The sequence below is a fragment of the Lithobates pipiens genome, unplaced genomic scaffold (genome assembly GCF_037356315.1).
Source record: "Lithobates pipiens isolate NorthernLeopardFrog02 unplaced genomic scaffold, aLitPip1_a1.2 Scaffold_13, whole genome shotgun sequence".
NCBI lineage: Eukaryota > Metazoa > Chordata > Amphibia > Anura > Ranidae > Lithobates > Lithobates pipiens.
Genome location: NW_027507718.1, coordinates 41,857,541 through 41,884,634, shown reverse-complemented (window position 1 = coordinate 41,884,634; position 27,094 = coordinate 41,857,541). Strand labels below are relative to the sequence as shown.

At 43.1% G+C, this 27,094-nt stretch overlaps 1 protein-coding gene across 1 annotated transcript in view; it reads right to left on the bottom strand.

Moving 5' to 3' along the window:
• RIC1 (RIC1 partner of RAB6A GEF complex) overlaps positions 1–27,094 on the bottom strand; it is a 217,357-nt gene that overhangs the window by 116,628 nt on the left and 73,635 nt on the right. Inside the window, exon 3 of the mRNA XM_077475048.1 lies at positions 25,439–25,518. Within this exon, the coding sequence (XP_077331174.1) occupies positions 25,439–25,518 (80 nt within the window). The remainder of the gene's footprint in view (positions 1–25,438; positions 25,519–27,094) is intronic.

Below are 27,094 nucleotides of genomic sequence, written 5' to 3'. Positions count from 1 at the left end.
TCTTTGGAACTTGTTTGGGGCTGCTTATCCACCAGCCAAACTGTCCTGCGTTGCAACCTTTCATCAATTTTTCTCTTCCGTCCATGCCCAGAGAGATTAGCTACAGTGCCATGGGTTGCAAACTTCAGTAAACAGTAGAATTTACCAAAAAGCTCTATTTTGGTATCACTTCACGTATGTGCCATTGCTTCAGTGCGCATATGCCAATGACGTCGGCACATGCAAATACAGGGGGGGTATCTCCTAAACCTGCAGGTGTAGGAGATATCCTGGGTAGAGAAAGTTAAGCCTTATTATAGGCTTACCTGTAGCACAAAGTGGTCTGTAAGGGTTTACAACCACTTTAAACATCAATTATATATACAGAGTTTAGATTTAAATCTGAACTCCAGGCAAACTAAATAAACAAATGAAACACATATGGGTGCAGTTTTCCCCACCCAAGTATTATTTTTGTCTATCTTGAGATTTACACAAATTTGCCTCAAAGCAAAGCCATGCCTGGCAAGGCAAAAGACCATATTTTTCTCTACTGCTGTTAGGTAACACAGGTCTTGTCCTTCCCTTAGCTTGCGAATGGACAGTGAAAGGAGACGCAGCAAATGATATTTATTACATGTACTTATATAGAACCTTTAACCACTTGCCGACCGCCGCACGCCGATGTACGTCGGCAGAATGGCACGGGCAGGCATAAGCACGTACATGTACGTGATTTGCCTCCCGCGGGTCGGGGGCCCGATCGGGCCCCCGCCCGGTGCCTGCGGCGGTCGGTTTTCGTTCGGGAGCGATCCCGGACGAGGGGACGGCCATTCATTCATGGCCACCCCCTCGCGATCGCTCCCGACGAATGGAAATCCCCGGTGACATCACTTCCTCTCCTGTAATGTAAACACAGGAGAGGAAGTGATGTATTCTCTCCTCCGTGTCGGTATTTTTCGTTCCGACGCGGAGGAGAGCGGATCAGTGAGTTGCACCAACACATCCCACACACAGTAGAACATGCCAGGCACACTCACACCCCCCCTTTACCCCCCGATCACCCCCCCAATTACCCCTGCCCCCCAGTCACAGTGACACCAATGTCATTTTTTTTTTTTTTTTTTTTTTTTTTGCATTGGTGTCATTTGTGACTGTAATAACTGTTAGGGCAGTTAGGGTTAGCCCCCTTTAGTTCTAATGTACCCCCCTAACCCCCCCAATAAAGGTTTAACCCCGTGATCACCCCCCGTCGCCAGTGTCACTAAGGCTGGGTTCACATTGCAGCGGTTTATGAGAACGAATGTGATTCGCACCGCACTGCAGTGCAAATCACATCCGATCTCTGTGCGATTCGAGTTCAGCCATTCGCCGCACCCGCCGCACCCGCCACACCCGCCGCACCCGCCGCAAATTCGCACGGGACCCTTTTTTTGGCCCGCAGCAGAATCGGATCGCATGGGTGTTCACACCATGCGATCCGAGTTTGCAGATCGCACTGCGATATGCGAACTGATCTGGGGGTGTCAGTAACATTTCACTGACACTCCCAGCAGTTCGCATAGGGCAGTGTGAACTGCCGCCGGGAGGCATGCGATGCGGGAACCCGCCGCGGATTCGCGGCGTTTCCGCATCGCTCCAGTGTGAACCCAGCCTAATAAGCGATCATTTTTCTGATCGCCGTATTAGTGTCACAGGTGACGCTAGTTAGGCAGGTAGGTATTTAGGTTCGCCGCAGCTTTTTATAGCGCTAGGGACCCCCATATACTACCGCATAAAGCCCCCTGATTGCCCCCTAGTTAACCCTTTCACCAGTGATCACCATATAACTGTTACAGGTGACGCTGGTTGGTTAGTTATTTTTTTATAGTTTCAGGGCACCCGCCATTTATTACCTAATAAAGGTTTAACCCCCTGATCACCCGGCAGGTGTCATTTGTGACTAATAACTGTTAGGGCAGTTAGGGTTAGCCCCCTTTAGTTCTAAGGTACCCCCCTAACCCCCCCAATAAAGGTTTAACCCCGTGATCACCCCCCGTCGCCAGTGTCACTAAGGCTGGGTTCACATTGCAGCGGTTTATGAGAACGGATGTGATTCGCACCGCACTGCAGTGCAAATCACATCCGATCTCTGTGCGATTCGAGTTCAGCTATACAGATAGTATGGCTGAATTCGTGTCGCACCCGCCGCACCCGCCGCAAACTCGCACGGGACCCTTTTTTTGGTCCGCAGCAGAATCGGATCGCATGGGTGTTCACACCATGCGATCCAAGTTTGCAGATCGCACTGCGATATGCGAACTGATCTGGGGGTGTCATTAACATTTCACTGACACTCCCAGCAGTTCGCATAGGGCAGTGTGAACTGCCGCCGGGAGGCATGCGATGCGGGAACCCGCCGCGCATTCGTGGCGTTCCCGCATCGCTCCAGTGTGAACCCAGCCTAATAAGCGATCGTTTTTCTGATCGCTGTATTAGTGTCACAGGTGACGCTAGTTAGGCAGGTAGGTATTTAGGTTCGCCGCAGCTTTTTATAGCGCCAGGGACCCCCATATACTACCGCATAAAGCCCCCTGATTGCCCCCTAGTTAACCCTTTCACCAGTGATCACCATATAACTGTTACAGGTGACGCTGGTTGGTTAGTTATTTTTTTATAGTTTCAGGGCACCCGCCATTTATTACCTAGTCTCACTAGTGTACCCCTAAATTTAGGGGTGTCTACTTTCTAAAATGGGGTCATTTGGGGGGGGGGGGTTTGTGCCATCTTGGCATTTTATGGCCTTCAAAACTGTAACGCCCTTAGAAAGCCTGAAGGCGGTGCTTGGTTTTTGGGGCCCCGTACGCGGCTAGGCTCCCAAAAAGTCCCACATATGTGGTATCCCCGTACTCAGGAGAAGCAGCAGAATTTATTTTGGGGTGTCATTTCACATATGCCCATGGCATGCGTGAGCAATATATCATTTAGTGACAACTTTGTGAAAAAAAAAAAGTTTGTAATTTTCCCGCAACTTGTGGCAAAATATAAAATATTCCATGGACTCAACATGCCTCTCAGCAAATAGCTTGGGGTGTCTACTTTCTAAAATGGGGTCATTTGTGGGGGTTTTGTGCCATCTTGGCATTTTATGGCCTTCAAAACTGTAATAGGTAGTGAGAAGTGAACTCAAAAAATTACGCCCTTAGAAAGCCTGAAGGCGGTGCTTGGTTTTCGGGGCCCCGTACGCGGCTAGGCTCCCAAAAAGTCCCACATATGTGGTATCCCCGTACTCAGGAGAAGCAGCAGAATTTATTTTGGGGTGTCATTTCACATATGCCCATGGCATGCATGAGCAATATATCATTTAGTGACAACTTTGTGAAAAAAAAAAAAAAAAAAAAAAAGTTTGTAATTTTCCCGCAACTTGTGGCAAAATATAAAATATTCCATGGACTCAACATGCCTCTCAGCAAATAGCTTGGGGTGTCTACTTTCTAAAATGGGGTCATTTGTGGGGGTTTTGTGCCATCTTGGCATTTTATGGCCTTCAAAACTGTAATAGGTAGTGAGGCGTGAAATCAAAAATTTACGCCCTTAGAAAGCCTGAAGGCGGTGCTTGGTTTTCGGGGCCCTGTACGCGGCTAGGCTCCCAAAAAGTCCCACATATGTGGTATCCCCGTACTCAGGAGAAGCAGCAGAATTTATTTTGGGGTGTCATTTCACATACGCCCATAGCATGTGTGAGCAATATATCATTTAGTGACAACTTTGTGTAAAAAAAAAAAAAAAATTTTTTTTTTGTCATTATTCAATCGCTTGAGGCAAAAAAATAAAATATTCAATGGGCTCAACATGCCTCTTATCAATTTCCTTAGGGGGTCTACTTTCCAAAATGGGGTCATTTGGGGGGGTTTTGTACTGCCCTGTCATTTTAGCACCTCAAGAAATGAGATAGGGAGTCGTAAACTAAAAGCTGCGTAAATTCCAGAAAACGTACCTTAGTTTGTAGATGTGACAACTTTTGCGCAAACCAATAAATATACAATTATTGACTTTTTTTTTACCAAAGACATGTGGCTGAATACATTTTGTCCTAAATGTATGACTAAAATTGAGTTTATTGGATTTTTCTAATAACAAAAAGTAGAAAATATCATTTTTTTTCAAAATTTGCGGTCTTTTTACGTTTATATCGCAAAAAATAAAAATCGCAGAGGCAATCAAATACCATCAAAAGAAAGCTCTATTTGTGGGAAGAAAAGGACGCAAATTTTGTTTGGGTACAACATTGCATGACCGCGCAATTACCAGTTAAAGCAGCGCAGTGCCAAAGTGTAAAAAGACCTCTGGTCATTTACCAGCAAAATGGTCCGGTCTGAAAGTGGTTAAAGAGGAAGTAAACCCTTTCAAACCACTTTGACCTACAGGTAAGCCTAGATTAAGGCTTACCTGTAGGTCCAAGCAATATCTCCTAAACCTATATGGTTTAGGAGATATTTGCCCGAAAATGGGCACCGCTGTCTACGGCGCATGTGCCGTAGACAGCGGCGCGCAGGCGCACTAAATGCGGCAAGTCCAAGAATGGATTTGCCTAATTTGTCGACTCCCGTGCGCATGCGCGGGAGTGACGTCATCGCGGCTTCGCCGCTGTCATTCGTCGGAGCTGCGAGACGCCACCAGCAAGATGGATGCGGTGGACTACAGGGGACAGCGGCGACTTCGCTGGCTCCTGTGTCAGGTAAGTGACACATAATGAGCTACTATGCGATGCATAGTAGTCCATTATGCTTTACCTTTGCAGGGAAAAAAAGAGGAAGTAAACCCATCAGGGTTTACTTCCTCTTTAATTTAAGCAGTGCTTTACATATACAGTTAGGTCCATATATATTGGACACAGGCACAATTTTCATACTTTTGGCTCTGCATGCCACCAGAATAAAATTAAAACAAAACAATCCAAATTAATTTGAAATGCAGACTTTCAGCTTTAATGCAAGGAGTTCAACATAAATATCAAGTACAAATTTTAGGAACTGCAACCATTTTTATACACAGTTCCCCCTTCTGGGCATCAAATGTAATTGGACAAATTAACATAATCATAAATAAAATGGTAATTTTTAAAGCAATTGTAAAGGCTCGGTTAAACAAAAAAAAGAAAAAAAAAAAAAAAGTGCACCTCCAGCAGCTTGCTACAGGGGGCACCCAAGCCGCAACAGAGCGCCGTGTATCCATTCAGACATGGAGCCCTAATCCCTCTCTCCCCCAATTGGCTGAATGACTGACAGCTGCGGGAGCCAATTGCACCACTGCTCTGTCTCAGCCAATCGGGAGTGCCGTGGATGGCGTGGATGCATTTGGCTGAATCTGGGCTGACAGTATCTCTCTAAAGCACTGCAGAAATCACCCGGCTACTTCTGTCACATCATCAATAAACACCAATGGCCCAGTGCCACTGGAAGCCATGCATGCCCAAGCCATCAAACTGTCTCCACCATATTTTACAGGTGACATTGTGTGCTTTGGATCATGAGCTGTTCCAAGCCTTCTCCACACCTTTTTCTTCCGGTCATTCTGGTACAGATTAATCTTTGTTTTATCCATCCAAAGAATGCTTTTCTAGAACTGGTCTGGCATTTTTTTTAGATTTTTTTGGGCAAAGTCTAATCTTTTCTAGTCTTCAGGCTTATGAATGGTTTGCACCTTGTGGTGAATCCTCTGTATTTACTCTTGTGAAGGGTTCTCTTGATTGTAGACTTTGACAAGGTTATGCCCACCTCCTGGAGAGTGTCCTTCACTTGTCTGGATATTGTGAATGGGTTTTTCTTTACCATAGAGAGGATCTTGTGATCATCCACCACTGTTGTCTTCTGTGGACGTTCAGGCTTTTTAATGTTGTTGTGCTCACCAGTACGTTCTTTTCTTCAGAATCTACCAAACTGTTGATTTGCCCATTTTTGAAGCCTGCATGGACAGCTCCTTTGAACGCATGATGTAGGTTCAAAGCAATAGATTCCAAATGCAAATGCCACACTTAGAATCAACTCCAGACCTTTTACCTGCTTAAAGCCGGGTTCACACTGGTACGACACAACAGTGGTACCACTGTGGATCTGACTTTGCCCTGTGACTTGAAGTCTGACATGCGTCTGACTTCAATGAATGGGAATCTGACTTTGATCCCGACAATGCCAGCCACTTTGTGTCCGTTTTGAATCTTAAGGGGGAACACCATGGCAAAAAAAAAGACCATACCAGCCCCTTCAGTCTGGCGTGGATTTTAAGGGGAAACCCCACGCCGAAAAAACAGTGTGGGGTCCACCACAGAATCCCTACCAGATCCTTATCTGTGCACGCAGCAGCCCGGCAGATCAGGAAAGGGGGGTGGGGATGAGCAAACGCCCACCCCCCTCTCTGGAACCGTACCAGTCCGCATGCCCTCAACATGGGTGGGTGCTTTGGGGCAGGGGGTACCTTGAGGGCCCCCACCCCAAAGCACCCTGTCCCTATGTTTATGAAGACAGGGGCCTCTTCCCGACAACCCTGGCCGTTTGCCATCAGGGTCTGTAGGCGGGGGGCTTATTGGAATCTGGAAGCCCCTTTTAACAAGGGGCCCCCAGATCCCAGCCCCCCACCCTTTGTAAATAAGTATGGGGTACATTGTACCCCTACCCATTCACCTAAAAAAATAAAAAAAAATAATAAAAGTGTCAAAAATAAAAACGCAGTACACGGGTTTTTAAAGTAATTTATTAAGACAGCTCCGGCGTCTCTTCTGATTTCTTCTCCCTCTGTTCTTCTTCCGACGTTCCGATGTATTGACCTCAATATCATTTAGCCACTCTGGGGAGATCTCAAAACGTACAGTTCATGCAAGACAGCCCAATAATTTTTGCCAAGAGGAATGGGCAACTTTATCATCTGAGAAGATAGAGGAGCCTCATCCACAAATACCACAAAAGACTTCAAGCGGCCATAGGTTTTAAAGGGGGCAATGCACGGCCTTAAGAACTGGGGTATGTAAACTTTCGATCAGGGTCATTTGGGTAGTTTGTTTTCACTACGATTTAAAGAAAGTAAACAAAGTTGATTAATAAATGGCTTCAAACACTAAAAATGAATGGAAGAATAGTTGTGTTATTTATATTCTCTGAAAAATGGCCAAGAAATCTAATTCTGCCAGGGTATGTAAACTTATGAGCACAACTGTAGCCACTGATGAACTCATCTGTCACTCTGCATCTCCTATCAGCATGCTCCTTGTTAGCACAGAAGCACTGTTGCTCTTTGTGCTGCTTTTCTCTCCCCCAGTCTGAATTTTACTTTAGGCCCCTTTCACACTGAGGCGCTTTAAGAGCGCTACAGCAATAAAAATAGCACCTGCAAAGCGCCCTGAAACAGCTGCTGCTGTCTCTCCAGTGTCAAAGCCCCGAGGGCTTTGATACTGGAGCAGTGCACTTGCAGGACGGTCAAAAAACAAAAGTCCTGCAAGCCGCATCTTTGGAGCGCTGTAGGAGCGGTATATTTACTGCTCCTAAAGCGCTCCTTCCCATAGAAAACAATAGGGCAGCGCTGCAAACCCCCCTTGCGGGTGGTTTTAACGCTTTTTCGGCTGCTAGCAGGGGTTAAAACCGCCCCGCTAGCAGCCGCATATCGGTGCTATATATAGCGCCGCTTTACCGCCAGCGCCCAGTGTGAAAGTAGCCTTACAGGCACTGCCAGTGGCTGATACCAGGTCAAAATCCAGAGAGACAAAAAGTTCGGAAAACCAAGTAATGATACCGTAAATATACTAAAAATTGTTTATTTTTAACTATTTTACGGCGGTTTATTTTATTAGCCAATCCATAACCAGGAATATTCTGTAAACCTGCAACCTGCCACGGGATTTCAGTTTTGGGTTTCCTTGAGGCCTAAATGTACTATACTCAAAACTGAAGTTTCATTCCATTTGATATTTAACTCAAAATGTGACGTGTAAGCAGGAATCTAAACTATTCATTGCTGCCTTTTACTGCTATTTGTAGTGTACAGTAAAAAAATAATATCCACGGAAACATTTTCCGAGTTCTCCCTTTTTTGTAAACAGACACATGTGACAAAATAGTTCCCACGTTGTCTTTTTTCCAGTTTGCATTGCTGTGACCTTTAAACAACAAATAATGCGTTGCCAGCAGAGGCGAGGAGGAATGCTCACCCTGCACTGCCACATCAGCAACAGCTGTGCTCACTTCCACTTATCTCATCTGCACCAACAGCAGCTCGCACCCTAGCACAATCCAGGCTGGATTTACATTCTCTACACTACCAAGAAGGGGAACTTTCTATAGAAAAACTTCATGATTTTGTTTTACAATGGCCTGTTAAAACTGCTTCAAAATGTATAAAAAATATATTATGTAGAAGCCGGAGATCAACTGCCTATTAACCAGAAAATCTTCTAAGGGCACCCATCTTGATGGATTTTTTCTGTTTTTTTGTTTTTTTTATTACATGTAAAGTTATCTAAACCCAAGAAAATAAATGTAACTTACCAGTCTTTATATTTGGTGGCTGTGTTTGTTTTCATTTTCAGGCTAACACTTTCAGCAAGTACAGAAAATACCAATCAGACATTCTTTGGATGAGGTGGGGCATTGATGTCACAATCTCTACCTCTTCCAATTAGAGAGCACATTGCTCTTCGATTAAAAGAGCTGGCACCCATTTACTGATCATTCAACAAAAGTTTACTTCTATTCGGTTATAATCCATTCACAGCAAAACATCTAGCCTGTGTGCTGTGTGGCCTTAGAGTGACATCAAAAATGATCTTTATTCACCAAAAAGAATTCATACGCATCCAATATTTAAAGTGGTTCTAAAGCCTTTGTAAACCAAAAAAAAAAAAAAAAAAAAACAGTACTTGTGCTATGCAATTTGGCACACCGTAAAACCTAAAATACCTGCCAGTTTCTGCCCTCCCCTCTGTAAACTGAGTACAGTATATCATGGCGGCTGAGCCCTGACACCGTGGTCAGTTTACATGCCCCTGCCACCCGCAGCTCTCCTCTGTGCTCCTGTGATCCCCCCCCCTTCTTAAATTACACTTAATTTGTTACAGTATCCCCTCTAATTATGTAAAGTGCTCCTGTGTCTGTGCTTTGTACAAAATAAGCTGCTATATACCCGATTTGCGAGCATGGGTCATTGGAGGAGACCATGCCAAGTTCTCAGCATTGCTAGAGAACTGAACATGTGTTCTCCTGCTTAGTGTTGTCATGTTGTCAGTTTTTAATAGGAAAGCAGAGGAACTAACAGGAACACCAGAAATTTCACACAAAAGGAAGCAATACAAAGAGAACAGGATATTTTCTCATACAAGTACATGGTACAGCAGGCATATATGAGGAATATGAAGTGATGGGATAACAAACGTTTTAAGTCCTGGTGCTATTGAAAAAAAATGTCCCAGAACGCACTGGAACTAGGGATGCACCAAAATGTCGGCATGGAGATAATTGCGCTGATAATCCGCATGTGCAGTAGCAGCGGCTGGGTGCCAACCATTGCGGAGTGTCATCCTGGTCCCCTCCCTCCTCCCCTCATTGCAGAGGCGCAATCTCCGTGTTTCAGGGAGCTGAACTGTCTGGGGCCGTAAGTAACAATGTGATAGAAGGCACACTGATCCAATGGCGGGACATTGAATCAGTGTGACATGATCACAGGAGGCGGGACATTGTTACTGCAGCCTGGGCAATTCAAATCCATCTCTGTGACACACAGAGATCGCCACTCTCACCCAGACACAGGAAGGCTGCATCCAAAAGGCACTGGCGAGGCTGTATGATGAGCAAAGGCAGGCTTGCTGCATCTGATGGATACCGGCACTGATGATGCTGCATTAAGAGCACAGGCAGGCTGCTGCATCTGATGAGCACAGGCACTGGTGAGGCTGCATGACGGGCACAGGAAGGCTGCTGCATCTGATGGGCACAGGCACTGGTGAGGCTGCAGAATGGGCACTGATGAGGCTGCATCTGACAGGCACTGGTGAATCTGAATTTGATAGACACTGGTGAGGCTGCATTGATCTCCTGCATGATGTGTGCAGTCTCTGACCATCTCCTGTATCACGTCTGCTAGAGTTGCACCGACTGAAAATTTTGCTAATACTATTAGCAGTGTGTTTAAGTAAGAGGTTGCAGACATGATACAAGAAAGTATTAGAGACTGAAGACATGATGCAAGAGATGATTAGAGATTGCAGACTGCATTTTTCTTGCAGTGAGACCCCTTTCACACTGGGTCGTTTTGCAGGCGCTATTGCGCTAAAAAAAAGCGCCTGCAAACTGACCTGAAACAGCCGCTGCTGTCTCTCCAATGTGAGAGCCCCGAGGGCTTTCACACTGGAGTGGTGTACTAGCAGGACGGTAAAAAAAAAGTCCTGCTAGCAGCATCTTTGGAGCAGTGAAAGAGCAGTGTGTACGCAGTTCCTTCACCGCTCCTGCCCATTGAAATCAATGGGGCAGTGGCTATACCGCCGGCAAAACGCTGCTGGTTTTAACCCTTTCACGGCCGCTAGTGGGGAGTGAAACCCCCCTCCCCCCCGTGCCGGCGGCCAAATACCGCTGCTAAAACGACGGTAAAGCGGCGCTAAAAATATCGACGTTTTACCGCCGACACCGCTCCCGCCCCAGTGTGAAAGGGGCCTTAAGGCCAACTAAAGGCATTAATGGCATTAATAAAGGCATTAATGGCCAACAATAAATTCATATCAGTATAAATTGATATTAATTAAAAAGTAAAATACAATTATATATAAAAATAATTTTTTTTTTTTTTTTTAAACTGTCATTTTTGGCCTAGTGTATTCTTCATTTTTGGTTTTCGGCACCAAAATTTCTATTTTGGTGCACCTCTAACTGGAACACAAAATGTCCTTTTTTAAGGCGAAGAAAAAAAAAGGAGCTGGAAAAAAAAAAAAAAAAAATGCACTGGAATGCATCATAAATGCGCCAAAACTGCACATGCAGAAAAGCATCCAGAACGCATCCGGACTTTGTTACTATGGTGTGAACTGGCCCCCTCAGTCCTGCCCAATACACCACTGTAAACTAGAAAAACATCCCCCCCCCCCCACCAATGTTATCAACTAGAATAAGTAGTCCAAAAACATTGTCCCAAGGTGAAAATGCTACTCCTCCATACATGCATATCCGTGTCACCCTACGACAGGAAGTGCTTTCTTGGCAGAATCACTAGGGAAACTATAGGAAACAGCCTGCAACCTTGTTCAGCCAATACATCTAAAGAAATGGTAAGTTGTAGTGTTTGCTTTTGGGTTTAGTTACACTTTAACTACCGTATATACTCGAGTATAAGCAGAGATTTTCAGCCTCTTTTTTGAGGCTGAAAGTGCCCCCCTCGGCTTATACTCGAGTCACCGCTGTCTGCCCGCTCGATCAGCGTGTCGAGCAGACAGACAGCGGTCATTCTAGAATTCAAAAGCCGCGCCTCCGGCTCCGCCTTCGCCTGTGATAGGCGGAACACTGAATTTCCCAGCAGCCTGTGTTCCGCCTATCACGGGCATCGTCTCATCCTCGTACTACGGACGAGGATGAGACGATGCCCGTGATAGGCGGAACACAGGCTGCTGGGAAATTGAGTGTTCCGCCTATCACGGACATCCGATAGGCGGAACAGCAGTCAGTGGGAAATTGAGTGTTCCGCCTATCACCGACGGAGGCGCGGCTTTTGAGTCCTAGAATGGCCGCCGACGAAGAGCTGAAGGACGGAGGCTCGGCTCGGGACGGGACGGGCCGGGCCGGGCCGGGACGGGACGCAGGCTGGACGGGACGCAGGCTGGACGGACACAGGCAGGCTGGACACAGGTAGGCTGCATGGACACACACACACACACACACACACACACACACACACGGATGCATGGACACACACACAGGGATGGATGGACCCACAGGGATGGACGGACACACAGGGATGGACAGGCATGTCTCACCCTCGGCTTATACACGAGTCAATAATTTTTTCCAGTTTTTTGGGGGTAAATTGGGGGCCTCGGCTTATATTCGGGTCGGCCTATACTCGAGTATATACGGTACTAATATTGCAAGGAATAACACACAACCTATTGAACACTAAACGGAAAAAAAAAAAAACATTGGAAGGAATAAGATCTAAAGCCTTTTACGCTCATACTGCCATAATAAGCAGTTTACTGTAGCGCGTTACCTCAAGGTGGTTTAATGTAACAGATAATAAGGATTTAAGATATTCATATTTGAACGGCACAAGGTGACAATGCCAATCGCACAAGAACACAGCTTATCTTCTTAAAACATAAAACCAATTATTATCAAATGTTATGTACTTTCATGCCTAGAATTTGGTCGCATAGGAAAGCGTGTCTGGAATTTATCTGAACCACTCAATTAGGGGGAAAAAAAAAAGTGCAAAGGGCAATTCCTAGAACACCATTATGAACATAAAGCAACACTCTAGAAACCATACACAAAAGAAACACAACACACACACAATACATACACACACACACACACACACACACACACACACTATATAATTTTTTGTGTGTGTAATTTTTACATATTTACATATTATACAGGATTTATATAGCGCCAACAGTTTGCGCAGCGTTTAACAAAATGAAGGCAAACATTAGTTACATTACAATTTGTTACAAGAAGAATCAGGGGCCCTGCTCAGAGCTTACAATCTAAAAGGGAGGGTTAATTGATACAAAAGGTGGTAATAGCTGCGGGGGATAAGCTGAAGAAAGTAAAAACAGTGTATTAGTTAGAAGCAGGATAGGCTTCTTCAAAGAAAAAAAAAGAAAAAAAAAAAAGGGGGTTTCAGGGATTGTCTAAAGATGGATAGACTAGGGGACAGTCTAACAGATTGGAGTAGGGAGTGCCAAAGGATGGGAGAAGCTCTGAAGAAATCCTGGAGGTGAGCATGGGAGGAGGCGACAAGGGAGCTAGAGAGCAGGAGGTCTTGGGAGGACCAAAGAGAACTTGGATTGGTATTTTGAGAGTAGGTTAGTGATGTAGCTTGGGGCAGAGTTCTGGATGACTTTGTAAATTATTGTTAGTACTTTGAATTTTATTTGTTGGGTGAGTGGAAGCCAGTGGAGGGATTGGCAGAGAGGGGTGGAGGACACTGAATGGTTGGTAAAATAGATGAGTCTTGCAGCAGCATTCATTATGGACTGAATGGGAGATAGTCTACGTAAAGGTAATCCAACGAGGAGTAAGTTGCAGTAGTCGAGGTGAGACATAACCAAGGAGTGAATTAGAAGCTTGGTGGTGTCATTAGTTAAAAAGGGGCATATTCTAGAAGTGTTTTGGAGCCATGATTTGGACAGGGTTTGGATGTGGGCCTAAAAGGACAGTTCAGAGTCCACGGTTAACCCTAGCATGTGGGGACGGACTGATAGATGTGCCATTGATCTTGACAGAGAAGTCAGGGGAAGGGGCACATGGGGGAGGAAATATCAGTGGAGTCGCTGGGGGGGGAGCAGGCTGCACCCAGTTGACACACAGCATGGGCCTGGATTGAGAGAAGTGCCACGGCTCTCTCCTCTCCCTCCTTCCCGAGTACTCCGGTATCTCTGCTGGCAACGGCTGTGTCTCCTTTGCTCCCTGCAATGTTCGGGGAGGGAGGAGGAGGAGAAAATAATGCGAGGCAGACAGGCAGCTCAGGAGTCCCATAGCCCAGTGCCTGCATGTTCCCCAGGAACCGCAATCGCCTATTATTTTGACAGGCAGGCATGGAGCGGTGTCGGCTGCCTATCACAATTATACTCTTCAGAGTGAACAGAGCCTAGGCTCCTCCTCTACACTGACTAGCCTAGGAGGAAGGACATGTATGTGGACAGAGAGTCGTGCTGATCTGAGGTCTGTGAATGTAGAGGGGAGATTGCAAGTGGGGGAGCGTTACATTAGGGGGATTGCACAGGGGCGGTTACATTAGGGGGATTGCACAGGGGCAGTTACATTAGGGGGATTGCACAGGGGCGGTTACATTAGGGGGATTGCACAGGGGGGAGAGCTGTGTTGATGTGCTAGCCTGCTCAGTGACCCGGATTGCTTAGTGATGGGAGGAGACACCATATTTTACCACACCAGGTGACACTAACCCTAGTGACGACACAGGGAAATATTAAGAGCTCCGTTTTAGATAGATTTAGTTTGAGGAAGTGGTGTGACATCCAGGCCGATATGTCTGTTGGTAAATCAGCGATGCGTGAGGAGATTGATGGGGTGAGCTGAGGGGCAGAGAGATTTGGCTGTCCTCGGCATAAATGGTAGCGGAAGCCATCAGCTGACCCAGGGAGGATGTGTAGATCGACATAGATGAAGGACAGAACCTTTGAGGACCCCGACGGTATAAGGAGTTGGAGGCGCCACTGAAGGTGCTGCGAGACAGGCAAGCTTCAAACCAAATAATAATATATATATATATATATATATATATATATATATATATATATATATATATATATATATATATATATATATATATATATATATATATATATATATATAAATTTTTGGTTTGAAGCTTGCCTATCTCACCACACCTTCAGTGTCTCTTACAACTCCACTTCCTCCTTTCCAACTCCTCGTACTGTATATACCACGTGTTTAATCGCGTGGCAATTGTGGCAGCGATTTTAGGTGCCATTCAAATTAATGGCATCTCAAATATGCATGCTGTGATTTGTCATTCACACCTCGGCACTTTGAAATCGCTGGCAGTATCGTGGCAAATGTACCCTCAATTTAAAAACACTGAGGTAAGAATGCAGCCTAAAACAGTGTGATGTGCTGCAATTGGTGCCTCGGCACTCCTGTCATCCCACCACAAAACCGACCCTCAATGTTTATTAGAATCTGCAGCAAATCAGAGAGCCCACATTATTTCCTGGCTGGATGGCGTCCATTATCATCATCATGTTTCCTCCACAGCTTGATCATTTCTGGCATACTTCTTTAATTTATTGGATTTCAGTTTCAGTTCCAATCATGGAAGCTCAGATTCACACGTGGGTGATACCCATGGTCATATGCATGGAAATGCAACATCCGCCCATCAAGGCATTTCCATATTTGCATAAATTCCCAAGGCACAGCCCACTGCTTGCATTACAGTTAAGGTTTTTTGGGAGGAGTACCGTAGCAGGATGCTGATGATCCTTCCCACCAGCGATGATGTATGCATAGAGAAGCAGAGACCTAGCTAAGGTATGCAATGTAAATGTTTTATTTATCATCATCAGCACATTGATGAGAGAAAAATAGTTACCAATAAAACCATTTCAAAGAAACCTGAAGCTTTTTCTAAACCTGTAGGCTACAGTACAGACCTTCCTGTATATGTTGCAAGTGCACTGCTTGTCACAGCATTAAATAAGAGCAGCAACAAGCAGAGTGTAATGAGGATGTTGATCAGCCTAAGGAATGTAAAGAAAGCTGCTGATACCTTATTCAGTACAGACATCAATTGCTCCTGCCACAACAAGCAGCAGATGAGAGGCTCAGAAACAGGCATGAACAGACAAACCATTCTCTGAGTTCTTTGGGACGCATGCCAGAATGCATTTTAACTACTTGCTGACATCTTACAATAAAAATATATATATTTTTCTGTACTGAAACAAAATGCACGACGCTGCATAGATACTAACATTTTAACATTCTTTATAATTCCATAGGATGTCCTGGGGAATACTGCCAATTAATTTCATTTTGTTTACAATGGTGAACACACAGCTCTAAAGGCAGTCATGCAACATATGTAGGACCAGCAGATGTTTCACTGAGAAATCACAGCTGTAAGGCCATTGCCTATCCTTGGACCTGTAGGGACCTGTCATAATCATCTGTACAAATTGGCTGATGTGTAGTAGCAATACACATGCAGTTAAAAAAAAAAAAAAAAAGTTGCATATAACGCTACAGCCAAAATTCAGAGAGAAACGTATGTTCCTGGAAAGTGTATTTGATAAGCCTGTGCTGTGCAACGACTTCTCTTCCGGTCTGCTTCCTGCGTCATCAAATTCAAATATGTATGAATCTGACTGGTGGCTGCAATAACATTCTAATACTCTATATATTTTTAAGTATGAGATTGCACTTACCTTATAGATGGAAATGATTGCCTCCTCCTGAGGAAGCTGCTGTAGCCACAAAACATGTAGAGCAGGGATATGCAATTAGCGGACCTCCAGCTGTTGCAAAACTACAAGTCCCATAATGCCTCTGCCTCTGGGTGTCATGCTTGTGGCTGTCAGAGTCTTGCTATGCCTCATGGGACTTGTAGTTCTGCAACAGCTGGAGGTCCACTAATTGCATATCACTGATGTAGAGGATTAAATCAAGATATACATCTCAGCTCCCCACACTACCTATGGGGTTTATCTCTTCCTTTGGAGCCACTTGTATTTACTATGCATGGTTGTAATTAACCGTCTAGCAATTTATGTACAATTGTATTTAATCATGTCCTTTTCTTAATAAAATGTTAATTTTATTATAACCTTTGCCTTATCTCTGGGTACCAACATAGTCTTAATTCTTTCCTATGCCAGGGGCATGTTGGGAGCAGCCCAAGGTATTCCTTTCCCATGTGGAATATAAAATTTTGTGGTAACATGTCTCGATGGATGATTATGATTACGGCTTTAGATAAGAGCAATCATTATTGCCCCCTAGGAAGGTCTAATTCTTACATAAGGGGGCATTTATAAAGCTGTGATATTTCCAAATATTCACTGTAGGTGAATAACTAATTTAAAACCACATGGACCTGGAAGATACACGTGCACTGAATATTTGGTGAGTGCCATGTTCACGGCTTTATAAATATCACCCTAGGTCATGGGATTAGCATTTTAGGGGACACCCCAAGACCATAAAAAAAGCTTACCGTACTTTAAAAATCTGGTATTTTTCTAACAAAATGTCTGTATGTTTTAGGCCCCATGTACACAGACGTTTACATGCTTCTAAATAGTGAAGCAGAAAACGTCTAGCACTTTCCTTCTCCCAGGGAGCCACAGGGCAGAGTACAACCATCAATACAAGTGAAAGGCTTCTTGTAAAAGCAAAAGGCTTCTGCATCAGCATTTATCCACGTATGCACATGACATACTGTATTTTCCTGAACGTGCCACTTTCAGCCAATCATCAGTCGTATGTGCAGGAGGTCTTAGTGTGCCATGTCATTATTTACACAGCAATCATGCCAAAGCTTATGAAAAAACAAAGTCTGAGTAAAGGTTTACTTTCATTTTCGGCTCATCTTCAGCACAATTATACAATGATCTTAGATGGCAAAGCAACAAAATGACTAGTTGGCTTGGGATTCACAGATAAACTTTAAAGTGTTAGGAATTTAGGAGAGCTAAAAATACTTGAAACGAAGAAGCTTAAGTGAATGCCATTATTGTACTACATACAACTGAATATCTGTCCAACATTTCACAACAGAACAGTACCATCGTTTTTTTTAATTACTACATTATTAAACCATTATCAAAGTAAAGTAACATAAGGCAGGCTTTGACTTGCCAACAATAAATAACTGCTGACATTTGCAACAGTAACGTTATACTATACAGGCTGCACACAGTGTGGGCACCCTCCAGTGCTTCTGATCCTGTAAGGGTGCCAGGCAGTGTTCATAAGCCAATTACACGGGATCAGGGTCTGGCAAAGCCAGGCTCGCTGAAAATGATGAGGGTCAGGCCAGTCATCATCCTGCATGAGCTTTGCACCAGTGGATTGGACTTGAAGATGCTGGCTCAGGACACAGGGTCAGCTTCACTAATGGCAGTCAGCATAGTGCAATGGTAATACTGCAGGGGTAAGCAGTTTTCCACATAGATTACATAACTGTTGTATACATCATTTTATGTGTAGACATTAGCACTACACATTTATTTATTTTTTTAATCAAAGAACAAAAAGTATTTATTGTAGGAATTTTTTTGGACGCCGTGCCAGAGCAGTGCCTCAGTGTGAAAGCAGTCGGGCTTTCCCCTTGGGATTGCAGATGAGGCTCCTTTCAGGCGTTTTTTTTTTTACGCTAAAGTGCCTGAAAAACACCCCAGTGTGAAAGGGGTCTTAAACTAGTGCTTTCTACAAAGTAGAGTAGGCTGAAGTTCAGTTTACACGCACTGCTGAATAAATCAAAGCTGTAACCCCTTTCCTCCGCCCTACTCTACAGTATTTCTGAGACATTCTGAAAAACAAATCTACTGCTGTGCTCTATATCTCTCTCTATAAAAAGGCATAGTACTTTGTAAAACATTTTGGCATGGCTGTGCCCTATATTAAATGTTTGTTAAAGAAAAAATTACAACGGGACAGAACATATATAAAAAAAGTATATAAACCGTTCACATTAAAAAAATATATATTACTGTTAAAAGCTTTAAAAAAAAAAAAAAAATAGACCCAAAGCTATTAGTATTTAAATTTCTAGGGTTACGCAACAGCAGCAGCCAATTTGTCAATACGGCACTGCGTTACTTTAACTGACAATTGCGCAGTCATGCGACGCTGTACCCAAATAAAATCGATGTCCTTTTTTTCCCCCCCCACAAATAGATACTTTTGGTGTTATTTGATCACCTCTGCGGTTTTTATTTTTTTTACTATAACAATTTTGACAAAAAAAAGATGATTTTTTTTTTACTTTTTGCTATAATACAAAAAAAATAATAATAAAAAGTATCGAGTTTAGGCCAATATGTATTCTACATATTTTTGGTTAAAAAAATAAAGCGTATATTGATTGGTTTGCGCAAAAGTTATAGCATCTGTAAACTAGAGGGTAGATTTATGGCATTTTATATATATTAGGGCTGCAACTAACGATTATTTTCATAATCGATTAGTTGGCCGATTATTGTTTCGATTAATAACCAAAAAGGTAATTTTGATGCGATTTGCATTTTTACATATGCAAATCGCAGCAAAATTACTTTTTTTTTTTAGGTTATTAACCGATTAATCGAAACAATCGTTGGGCAGATTAAAAAAAATAAAAATAAAAAAAAAACACAAATAGTCGCAAAAACCATTGAAGTATATTGAACCAAAAAAACAAAATAGCATTGTTTTGCGTAAAAAAAAAAAAAAAAAAAAAAAAAAAAAAGTCCTTGTCTTTTCCAAATACACAGCAGCTGATAAAAATCATGGATGTGAACGTGTCCCATAGGAAACCATGTAAATGAACTGTAGAGGTGTGACCCAGGCCTGAGATGTTTAGCAACATAATGGGGTTAAAAAAACTAAAATTAGTACAAAGAGAGCAAATAATCGCTACTGTAAGGGGTTAATTTTTTACTATGGAACAGTGAAAATAATATTTACAGTAGCGATTTGCGATTTTTTAACCCCATTATGTTAGTGGCCGTAAATGAAAATAGTAATCGATTAGTTGTTTCGAGATATATATATAAATATTAATCAGAGCTAAAATTATCCACTGATCAGTGTATAAATGACACTGGCAGGGAAAGGGGTTAACACGAGGGAGGCGATCAAGGGGTTAAGTGTATCCTAGGGAGGAGTCTGTGTGGGGGAGAGTGGACTGACTGGGAGTATAGTTGCTATTCCTGATCACTAAGAACAGATGATATCACTGTATCCTCCTGTACTGTCCTGTCAGAATGGCATCTGCTTTCTTTACATTGGCAGATCCCCATTCTGCCTCTCCGAGGAGCAACTGCGGGTGGCCGGCAGACATTGTGGCCGCCAGACCCGCGCATCGGTTCCCTCTCTGTGCAGTGGAAGCATGTGCCCGCAGGTATGTCGCACAATGGGGCTGCTGTGCTGCAGTATATATGTGGTGGGCAGTCCTTCGGAGGTTAACCTTTTACTGATAATACAAGCACCTCCTAGCAGTATAGGTGAAGGCACGGTCCTTCTGCTGAGCCCCACATATACATACAGTGGATATAAAAAGTCTACACACCCTGCTAAATGTTGGGTTTCTGTGATGTAAAAAAATGAATCAAAGATAAATCAATTTATAACTTCTTCCACCTTTAGGGCCAGTTCACACCAGATGCAGTTCTATGCAGTTCAGTTTTTTCTGTACCAATACAGTTAGTTCCGGTCAGTTTCTGCACCAGCATGATGTGAACTAGAGCCATTGGAATACATGGAAAACACTGTGCATGCATTTTTAGTGCAATAAAAAAGCGCACGGAACTGCGCTTGGTGTGAACTGGCCCTGAATGTGACCTATAAACCGTACAATTCAGTTGAACAAAAATAAATAAATCTTTTTTGGGGTTGCACAAGTGTTGCTGTATTCAGAATTAAGCAATCACATTCAAACTCGTTAACGTTAAATAGGAGTCAGTACACAACTGCCATCATTTAAAGTGCCTCTGAATAACCCCAAATAATGTTCAGCTGTTCTAGTAGGTCTTTCCTGACATTTTCTTAGTCCCATCCTACAGCAAAAGCCATGGTCCACAGACAGCGTCCAAAGCATCAGATTGTTAAAAGGTATCAGTCAGGAGAAGGGTACAAAAGAATTTCCAGGGCATTAGATATACCATGGAACAGAGTGAAGACAGTTATCAAGTGGAGAAAATATGGCACAACAGTGACATTAACAAGAACTGGACGTCCCTCCAAAATTGAAAAATTAATTTTAAAGGCAAGAGGAAAACTGGTCAGTGAGGCTGCCAAGAGGCCTACAGCAACATTAAAGGAGCTGCAGAAATATCTGGCAAGTACTGGCTGTGTGGTAATTGTGACAACAATCTCCCATATTCTTCATATGTCTGGGCTATGGGGTAGACTGGCAAGACGGAAGTCTTTCTTATGAAGAAAAACATCCAAGCTCAGCTAAATTTTGCAAAAACACATCTGAAGTCTCCCAAAAGCATGTTGGAAAACGTGTTATGGTCTGATGAAACCGAGGTTGAACTTTTTGGCCATAATTCCAAAAGATACATGTTTATTGCAAAAACAACACTGCACATAATAATCAACATAACACCATACCCACAGTGAAGCATGGTGGTGGTGGCAGCATCATGCTTTGGGACTGTTTTTCTTCAGCTGGAACAGGGGCCTTAGTCAAGGTAGAGGTTATTATGAACAGTTCCAAATACCAGTTAATATCAGCACAAAACCTTCAGGCTTCTGCTAGAAAGCTGAATATGAAGAGGAACTTCATCTTTCAGCATGACAAAGACCCAAAGCATACATCCAAAATCAACAAAAGAATGGCTTCACCAGAAGATTAAAGTTTTAGAATGGCCCAGCCAGAGCCAAGACCTGAATACGATTGAAAATCTGTGGGGTGATCTGAAGAGGGCTGTGCACAGGAGATGCCCTCAATCTGACAGACTTGGAGTGTTTTTACAAGGAAGAGTGGGCAAATATCGCCAAGATGTGCCATGCTGATAGACTCATACTCAAAAAGACTGATTGCTGTAATAAAATCAAAAAGGTGCTTCAACAAAGTATTAATTAAGGGTGTGCACACTTATGCAATCATTTTTTTTTTTTTTTACACCCTTCCAGCTAAAAGATTTCAGTTTGTTGTTCAACCGAGTTGTACAGTTTATAGGTCACATTAAAAAGGTAAAAAAAGTTCTGAAATTTATCTTGGTCTTATTTTTTACATTACAGAAACCCGATATTAAATTCCTCCCTGACAGGGGTATGTAGACTTTTTATATCCACGGTATGTGCGCTACACATGGAACCACAGGTGAACTTAGTGGCTGCAACCCTATCTACTATTGCAGCTGCTGAACTTATGCCTGAAGACAGGAGAGTGCTCTGCGCATGTGTGGGACTGGGGAGAAGGAGAGCAGTCACTGTTATATCACTGGGGCTGGAGCTCATCCCAACTGCTGGTATGTCCTAGCAAGAAGATAGAACTGGCAGTGCTTGGGGCAGGCTTCCCTTTTTGCACAAACGGCTGACAGAAATGGAAATAGAATAAATTACTTTTTTTTTTTAAATCAGATCAGTTTAGCTTGGATGTTTAAAACACACCAGCGCTGCTGCCGCCATGAAAAAGCAGCCTTAAAAACGCGCTGTTAACAATGTTTCTGCATAACATTCATGGGCGTTTTTTTTTTTTTTTTTTTATTGAAAAAAAGCCAAACTCCCTTTAAATGTGAAAACGCCTAAAAACGGCAAACGCGGTTAAACGGCGCTAACAGCTTGTTACAGCGTTTAGGGGCGTTTTTTGTTTTTTACTGCTCCTGGAAGTACAGGCTGTTTTTTTTTCTACTGCCCTTAAACGCTTATGCCTTCAAACAGCTCTGACAGTTTATTAAGGCCGGATTCACACCTATGCAGTTTTAGTGCTTTTTGCCTTTTGCAGATTTGCACTACAGAACGTTTTCCATAGGAAACCATGATAAATGGACTGTAGTGCAAATCTCCAAAATGCAAAAAGCACTAAAAATGCCTAGGTGTGAATCCAGCCCAACACATAGTCTAACATTGAGGGGTGTTTAAAGGCAGTTAAAAATAAATAAAACGTCAGATGCCCCCAACAGCAGCTGTAAACCTGTAAACCCCCCCCCCCCCCCCCCCCCTGTGTGCATAAGCCCTTAAAGAATGGTGTTTACAGACTGCATAGGGTATTTTTTTTTTTTATAAAGGTGATCTAACCCTTTAAATACTATTTAGTTATATAACCAGACACACGCTACTATCAAAACTTTACATTTTACTAAGAAAACTCCAGCTAGTTGCTTCCTGCAGCATCACTTTATGTTCTTTGCTCAAATGTTATAAACTTTACAAAAAAGAAACCCATAAAAATAAAGTTGGAAATCCGTACAGGGATAAGATTTCTAACCATCAGCGGTGCAGAGCTCTACACAAACATTATCCTCCCCCTCTGTTTGCAGTAGTCAATACAATGTGAAGAGAGACGTAGGTGGAAAAAAAGAATACGTCTGGAGAAGTGAACACCTTTATGTCCAATACAACCAGACTAAAGTGGATTAGGAGACAGCAGTGACAGTAATCCGCCTAAAAGATAAAGCACGTGTAGGGGGCCTACTGCACTGTGTACTTTTTCATCTTGTATAATCTGTAGGAAAGGCAAATGATTCTCCCATTTGTGTGAAATAGCGATATAAAACTTTTTTATTTTTGTAATTCAATAATAACAAAACATCTACCTCCGTTTTATTTAAAAATGTTAATCTGCATTAAAAAGAAGCAGAGGACTAAGTAGGAAATGTCTTTATTTTTCATGCAATCCCACCCTTTGCATATTACTAATCAAGTATTTTGGAATGTGCAGTTCATCAGCCTAAAAAGCACTTGGAGGTCACAGAGGCCAAACGCCCCAGTATGAAATTTCAGAAAACAATGTATCCCCAATATAAGATTTTGCATGCCTTGGGAACAACCCACACTAAATGAAACAGCTTCCCAATTCAAAGCCCTTCTGTTTTCTTACCACATCAGGAGTATCATGGAAGCTCTGGTTTGGGACACGTAGAAAAGCATGGAATGACCAAAAAACTGGCTTTGGAGGAAATGGAGAAGCAGATTCATATTTCACAAGACCGATTGTCCAAATGTATGTCTACATGGCTTTGCTGGTCTCACTTTAAAACGACTGAGCAATACAAGAGCCACTCACTAGACTATCCCATTTTCCGTATCCAAGCTTCATGCCCACTTCCCATTTTACAGGGCGCAGCACATCCTGGTGCTCTTGTACTATCCTGCCATGGAGGAGAAGATACTGTAGAGGGAAGCATGGCCCAGGGCCCCCCTGAAAGGCGCCCCCCCCCCTTTTTCATTTCTCTTTCTTCTGCTCTTTCCCTACTTTTTCTTTTCTTGAGATGGCCTTCTGGATTTACACTAGAAAACCTCCCCCGAGAGATTCCCTCTGGGATACTACCCCAGTCCCCCTACCCCAATCCTAGAGATATGTCGATTGCCTTAGGGTCCCCATTCTAATGTGTAAAAGGGGCTCCCGGTGGCACGCACACTTGTATTTCAATGGCTCTTGCTCTGTACAAATAAGAAAATGACTGCGCTAACTCAAATAAAGAGTGAATCAAGAGTGAATGAAGAGTGAATCAAGAGTGAATGATAAATAATGTATCGTTAGGAGGTGAACACATATATCATTACGATATATATTGATAAACATGTTCAACTCCTAGCGCTACATTATTTATCATTCACTCTTGCTCTGTACGTCCATATCTTGTTGTTGTGAATCTATCAGACCAAACATTGTATTTCTTTTTCATCATTTGGATATGGCTCTGCTAGTTGTATGAGCACTGTCTTTGTTTTCCTCTTCTAAATATTTTTGTGGGATCCAAAAAATGTGCATTTGCCCTGTATCTTGCTATAATTATCTCAATAAAAAATAAATAAATAAAATAAAGGGATTATGGAAAAAAAAATGGCTTTAATTGTCTGAAAAAAAGGATACAAACTTTGGTACATCACTTGAACTTTGTGACTTTAGCACATTAACAATGTTTTTTTGGTAGTCCATTGGATGCCTGCTACCTGGGAAGATCTTTACATAATTACACAGTAGGTGAGGTTGGAAAAAAATAAAAATAAAGACACCCCATCAAGTCCAATCTGAAATTTAAAGCTGGCTTTTATGCTATTGGCCTCATTTACAAAGTTTGCCCGATTTCCTACAGCAGGGTTCACCAAATGGCAGACCACGGTCCAGTCCCAGGCCAAGCAACAGTCCTGTCCAGACTGCGGCCATGCCACTTATCAGCCTGGGTGTTCTCTGTTGGGTCTCCCGCTCAGTTGTCACCATCATACTCAGCAGCAGGCAGGGTGGGCGATGCTGCAGATCAGGACAGAGAGAGAAGACTTACCCCCCTTCATGACCAGGCCATTTTTGTGATACGGCACTGCACTACTTTGACAATTACTCAGTCATGCAACGCTGTACACAAATAAAAAAATTTTTTTTTCTCCCACATATGATTTTTTCTTTTGGTGGTATTTGATGTATGCCTTACCTAAATCTTGAAAACATAAGCAGACCACCATAAAATCTCACAAAACTGTACAAAAATAGGATATCTGAGCACTATAGGGTCTAGTTATAAAATAATAAAGCTGTATGAAATGTCACGGCATTCGTAGAACTGTTGAGAATAATACGCATAAAGGGAATTAGTGGCCATAAGGCAGCATTTTCCTGAAATATCGCAAATAAGGTGATCCCTGCATTACGCCCACTAAATGGATCAGATTATTATAGGAAATAAACATTAAATGCATTACAGGGATTATTCATGACAGCTGTGTGAAAGCTGTGACATTCATCCAACATTTTTTTATTATTATTATTATTATTATAATAGACCCCTTATTGTACAGATATATAAATGTTCAGCAACACTATTGCCTGGGGAGAATAAAGGAAAAAACAAAAAAACAAACAAAAACAAACTTACTTTGGATAGATGGGCTCATACAAATACTTGTCCTCTCCTGCGGGAACAATGTCAAAGAACAGGATATAGCCATTGGCAGTCTGAGGGGAAAAAAATAAAAATAAAAAATACTGAATTACGAGTCTTTCCAATTTGCTTTACTCAGTTCATAATAAATGCTAATTAAATAATCGTAAAATGAGTCACAGTGGGAAAATAAAACCTTAGAAAATAATAATAGTTATACGAATATGAGCACATAGGCAGATCATCAGTAAAAGGATAGTGGGTTGCTCACATTCCAGCTCCTCAAATCACAAAACAGCTTGCAATCTTTTCACAGAAAGCAAGCTGTTCTGTGAATGGATGAAGGGAGATCATGCTGCCAGTGCCGGGACAAGGTCATCTAGTGCCCAGGGCGAACATGACAACCTGCGCCCCCTCAAGATGTATGAGCATTATGTGTCAGCAAAAACCCCCAAAGCATCAATTCCCCCTCCTCCCAGTACAAATCTACCCCCAAAATCCCCCCCAGCACGAATCTTCTTCCCCCATCACCCCTCCCGACACAAACCCCCCTAAATCACTCTTAGCTTTCCCCAACTAGAATAGTACTCCCTGCCACTCCTCCAAATTTCCCCTTCCAACATAAATCCCCTTCCCCCTAACCTCCTTGTGGTGCCCCCCCCCCCACCTCACAGGATACCACAGTGCCCAGGGCAGCCGCCCCTTCTGCCCACCCCTTGTCCCAGCCCTGCATGCTGCTCATCCACCCCTCCCCTTGTCCATTCACAAAGTGCCTTGAATTTTGTGGGGGGGGAAAAAATAGGATTTTTTGTACTCGCCGTAATTCTCTGCAATTCACTGACTGACACAGCTCCTCTCTTAGCCATTGGGTTGTTACGCCACCTTTAGGAGAATACTAGGCATTACATGTTATGTAAAAAACATAACTTTCCAGTTCCACCCAAGGGGCAGCCCCTTGGGTAACAACCCCACAGCCTGCTATGCAGTCATCAGTACGTCAAGCAGTATAACGTAAACAGGAGGCGTCGGGTACTCTGTCGGTCGTGAATTACAGAGAAAAGGATTTTACGGTGAGTACAAAAAATCCTATTTTCTCTTATATTCACCAACCAACACAGCTCCTCTCTCCCCAAACAGTGCCAAACGAGGGGTAGGAAAACAGCATAAACACTTCATCCACCATGGCAAGAGGGAACTAGTGTAACTTTACCCACAAAAACCAGTGCGTGGAAAAAAACCACCACAAAACCAGGGTACCCTCAACAGGAGGGACTACCCACAACTGCACCAAAAAAAAAAAAAAATACAGAAATGAATGCAACAGTGCATTAACTTAAAAAAAAGGTACTGGTTTTTTTACCCCCCCCCCCCAAAAAAAATAAATAAAAAAAACACATCAGGAAAAAGGGAATTATTGCATACACAATTGCAACTATACAGCCACCTGCAAAACTTTGCGGCCAAAACAGGCATCAGCCGATGCACTGACGTCTACCTTGTAGAACTTGGTAAACGTGTGGACAGACGACCAGGTCGGCGCTTTGCAGACTTGAGTGACAGACGCTTGGTGTCAGAAGGCCCAAGACGTTAGATTGCCCTTGTGGAATGGGCCATGACCGGAAAGGCATAGGCTTGTACTACAATCTGTCT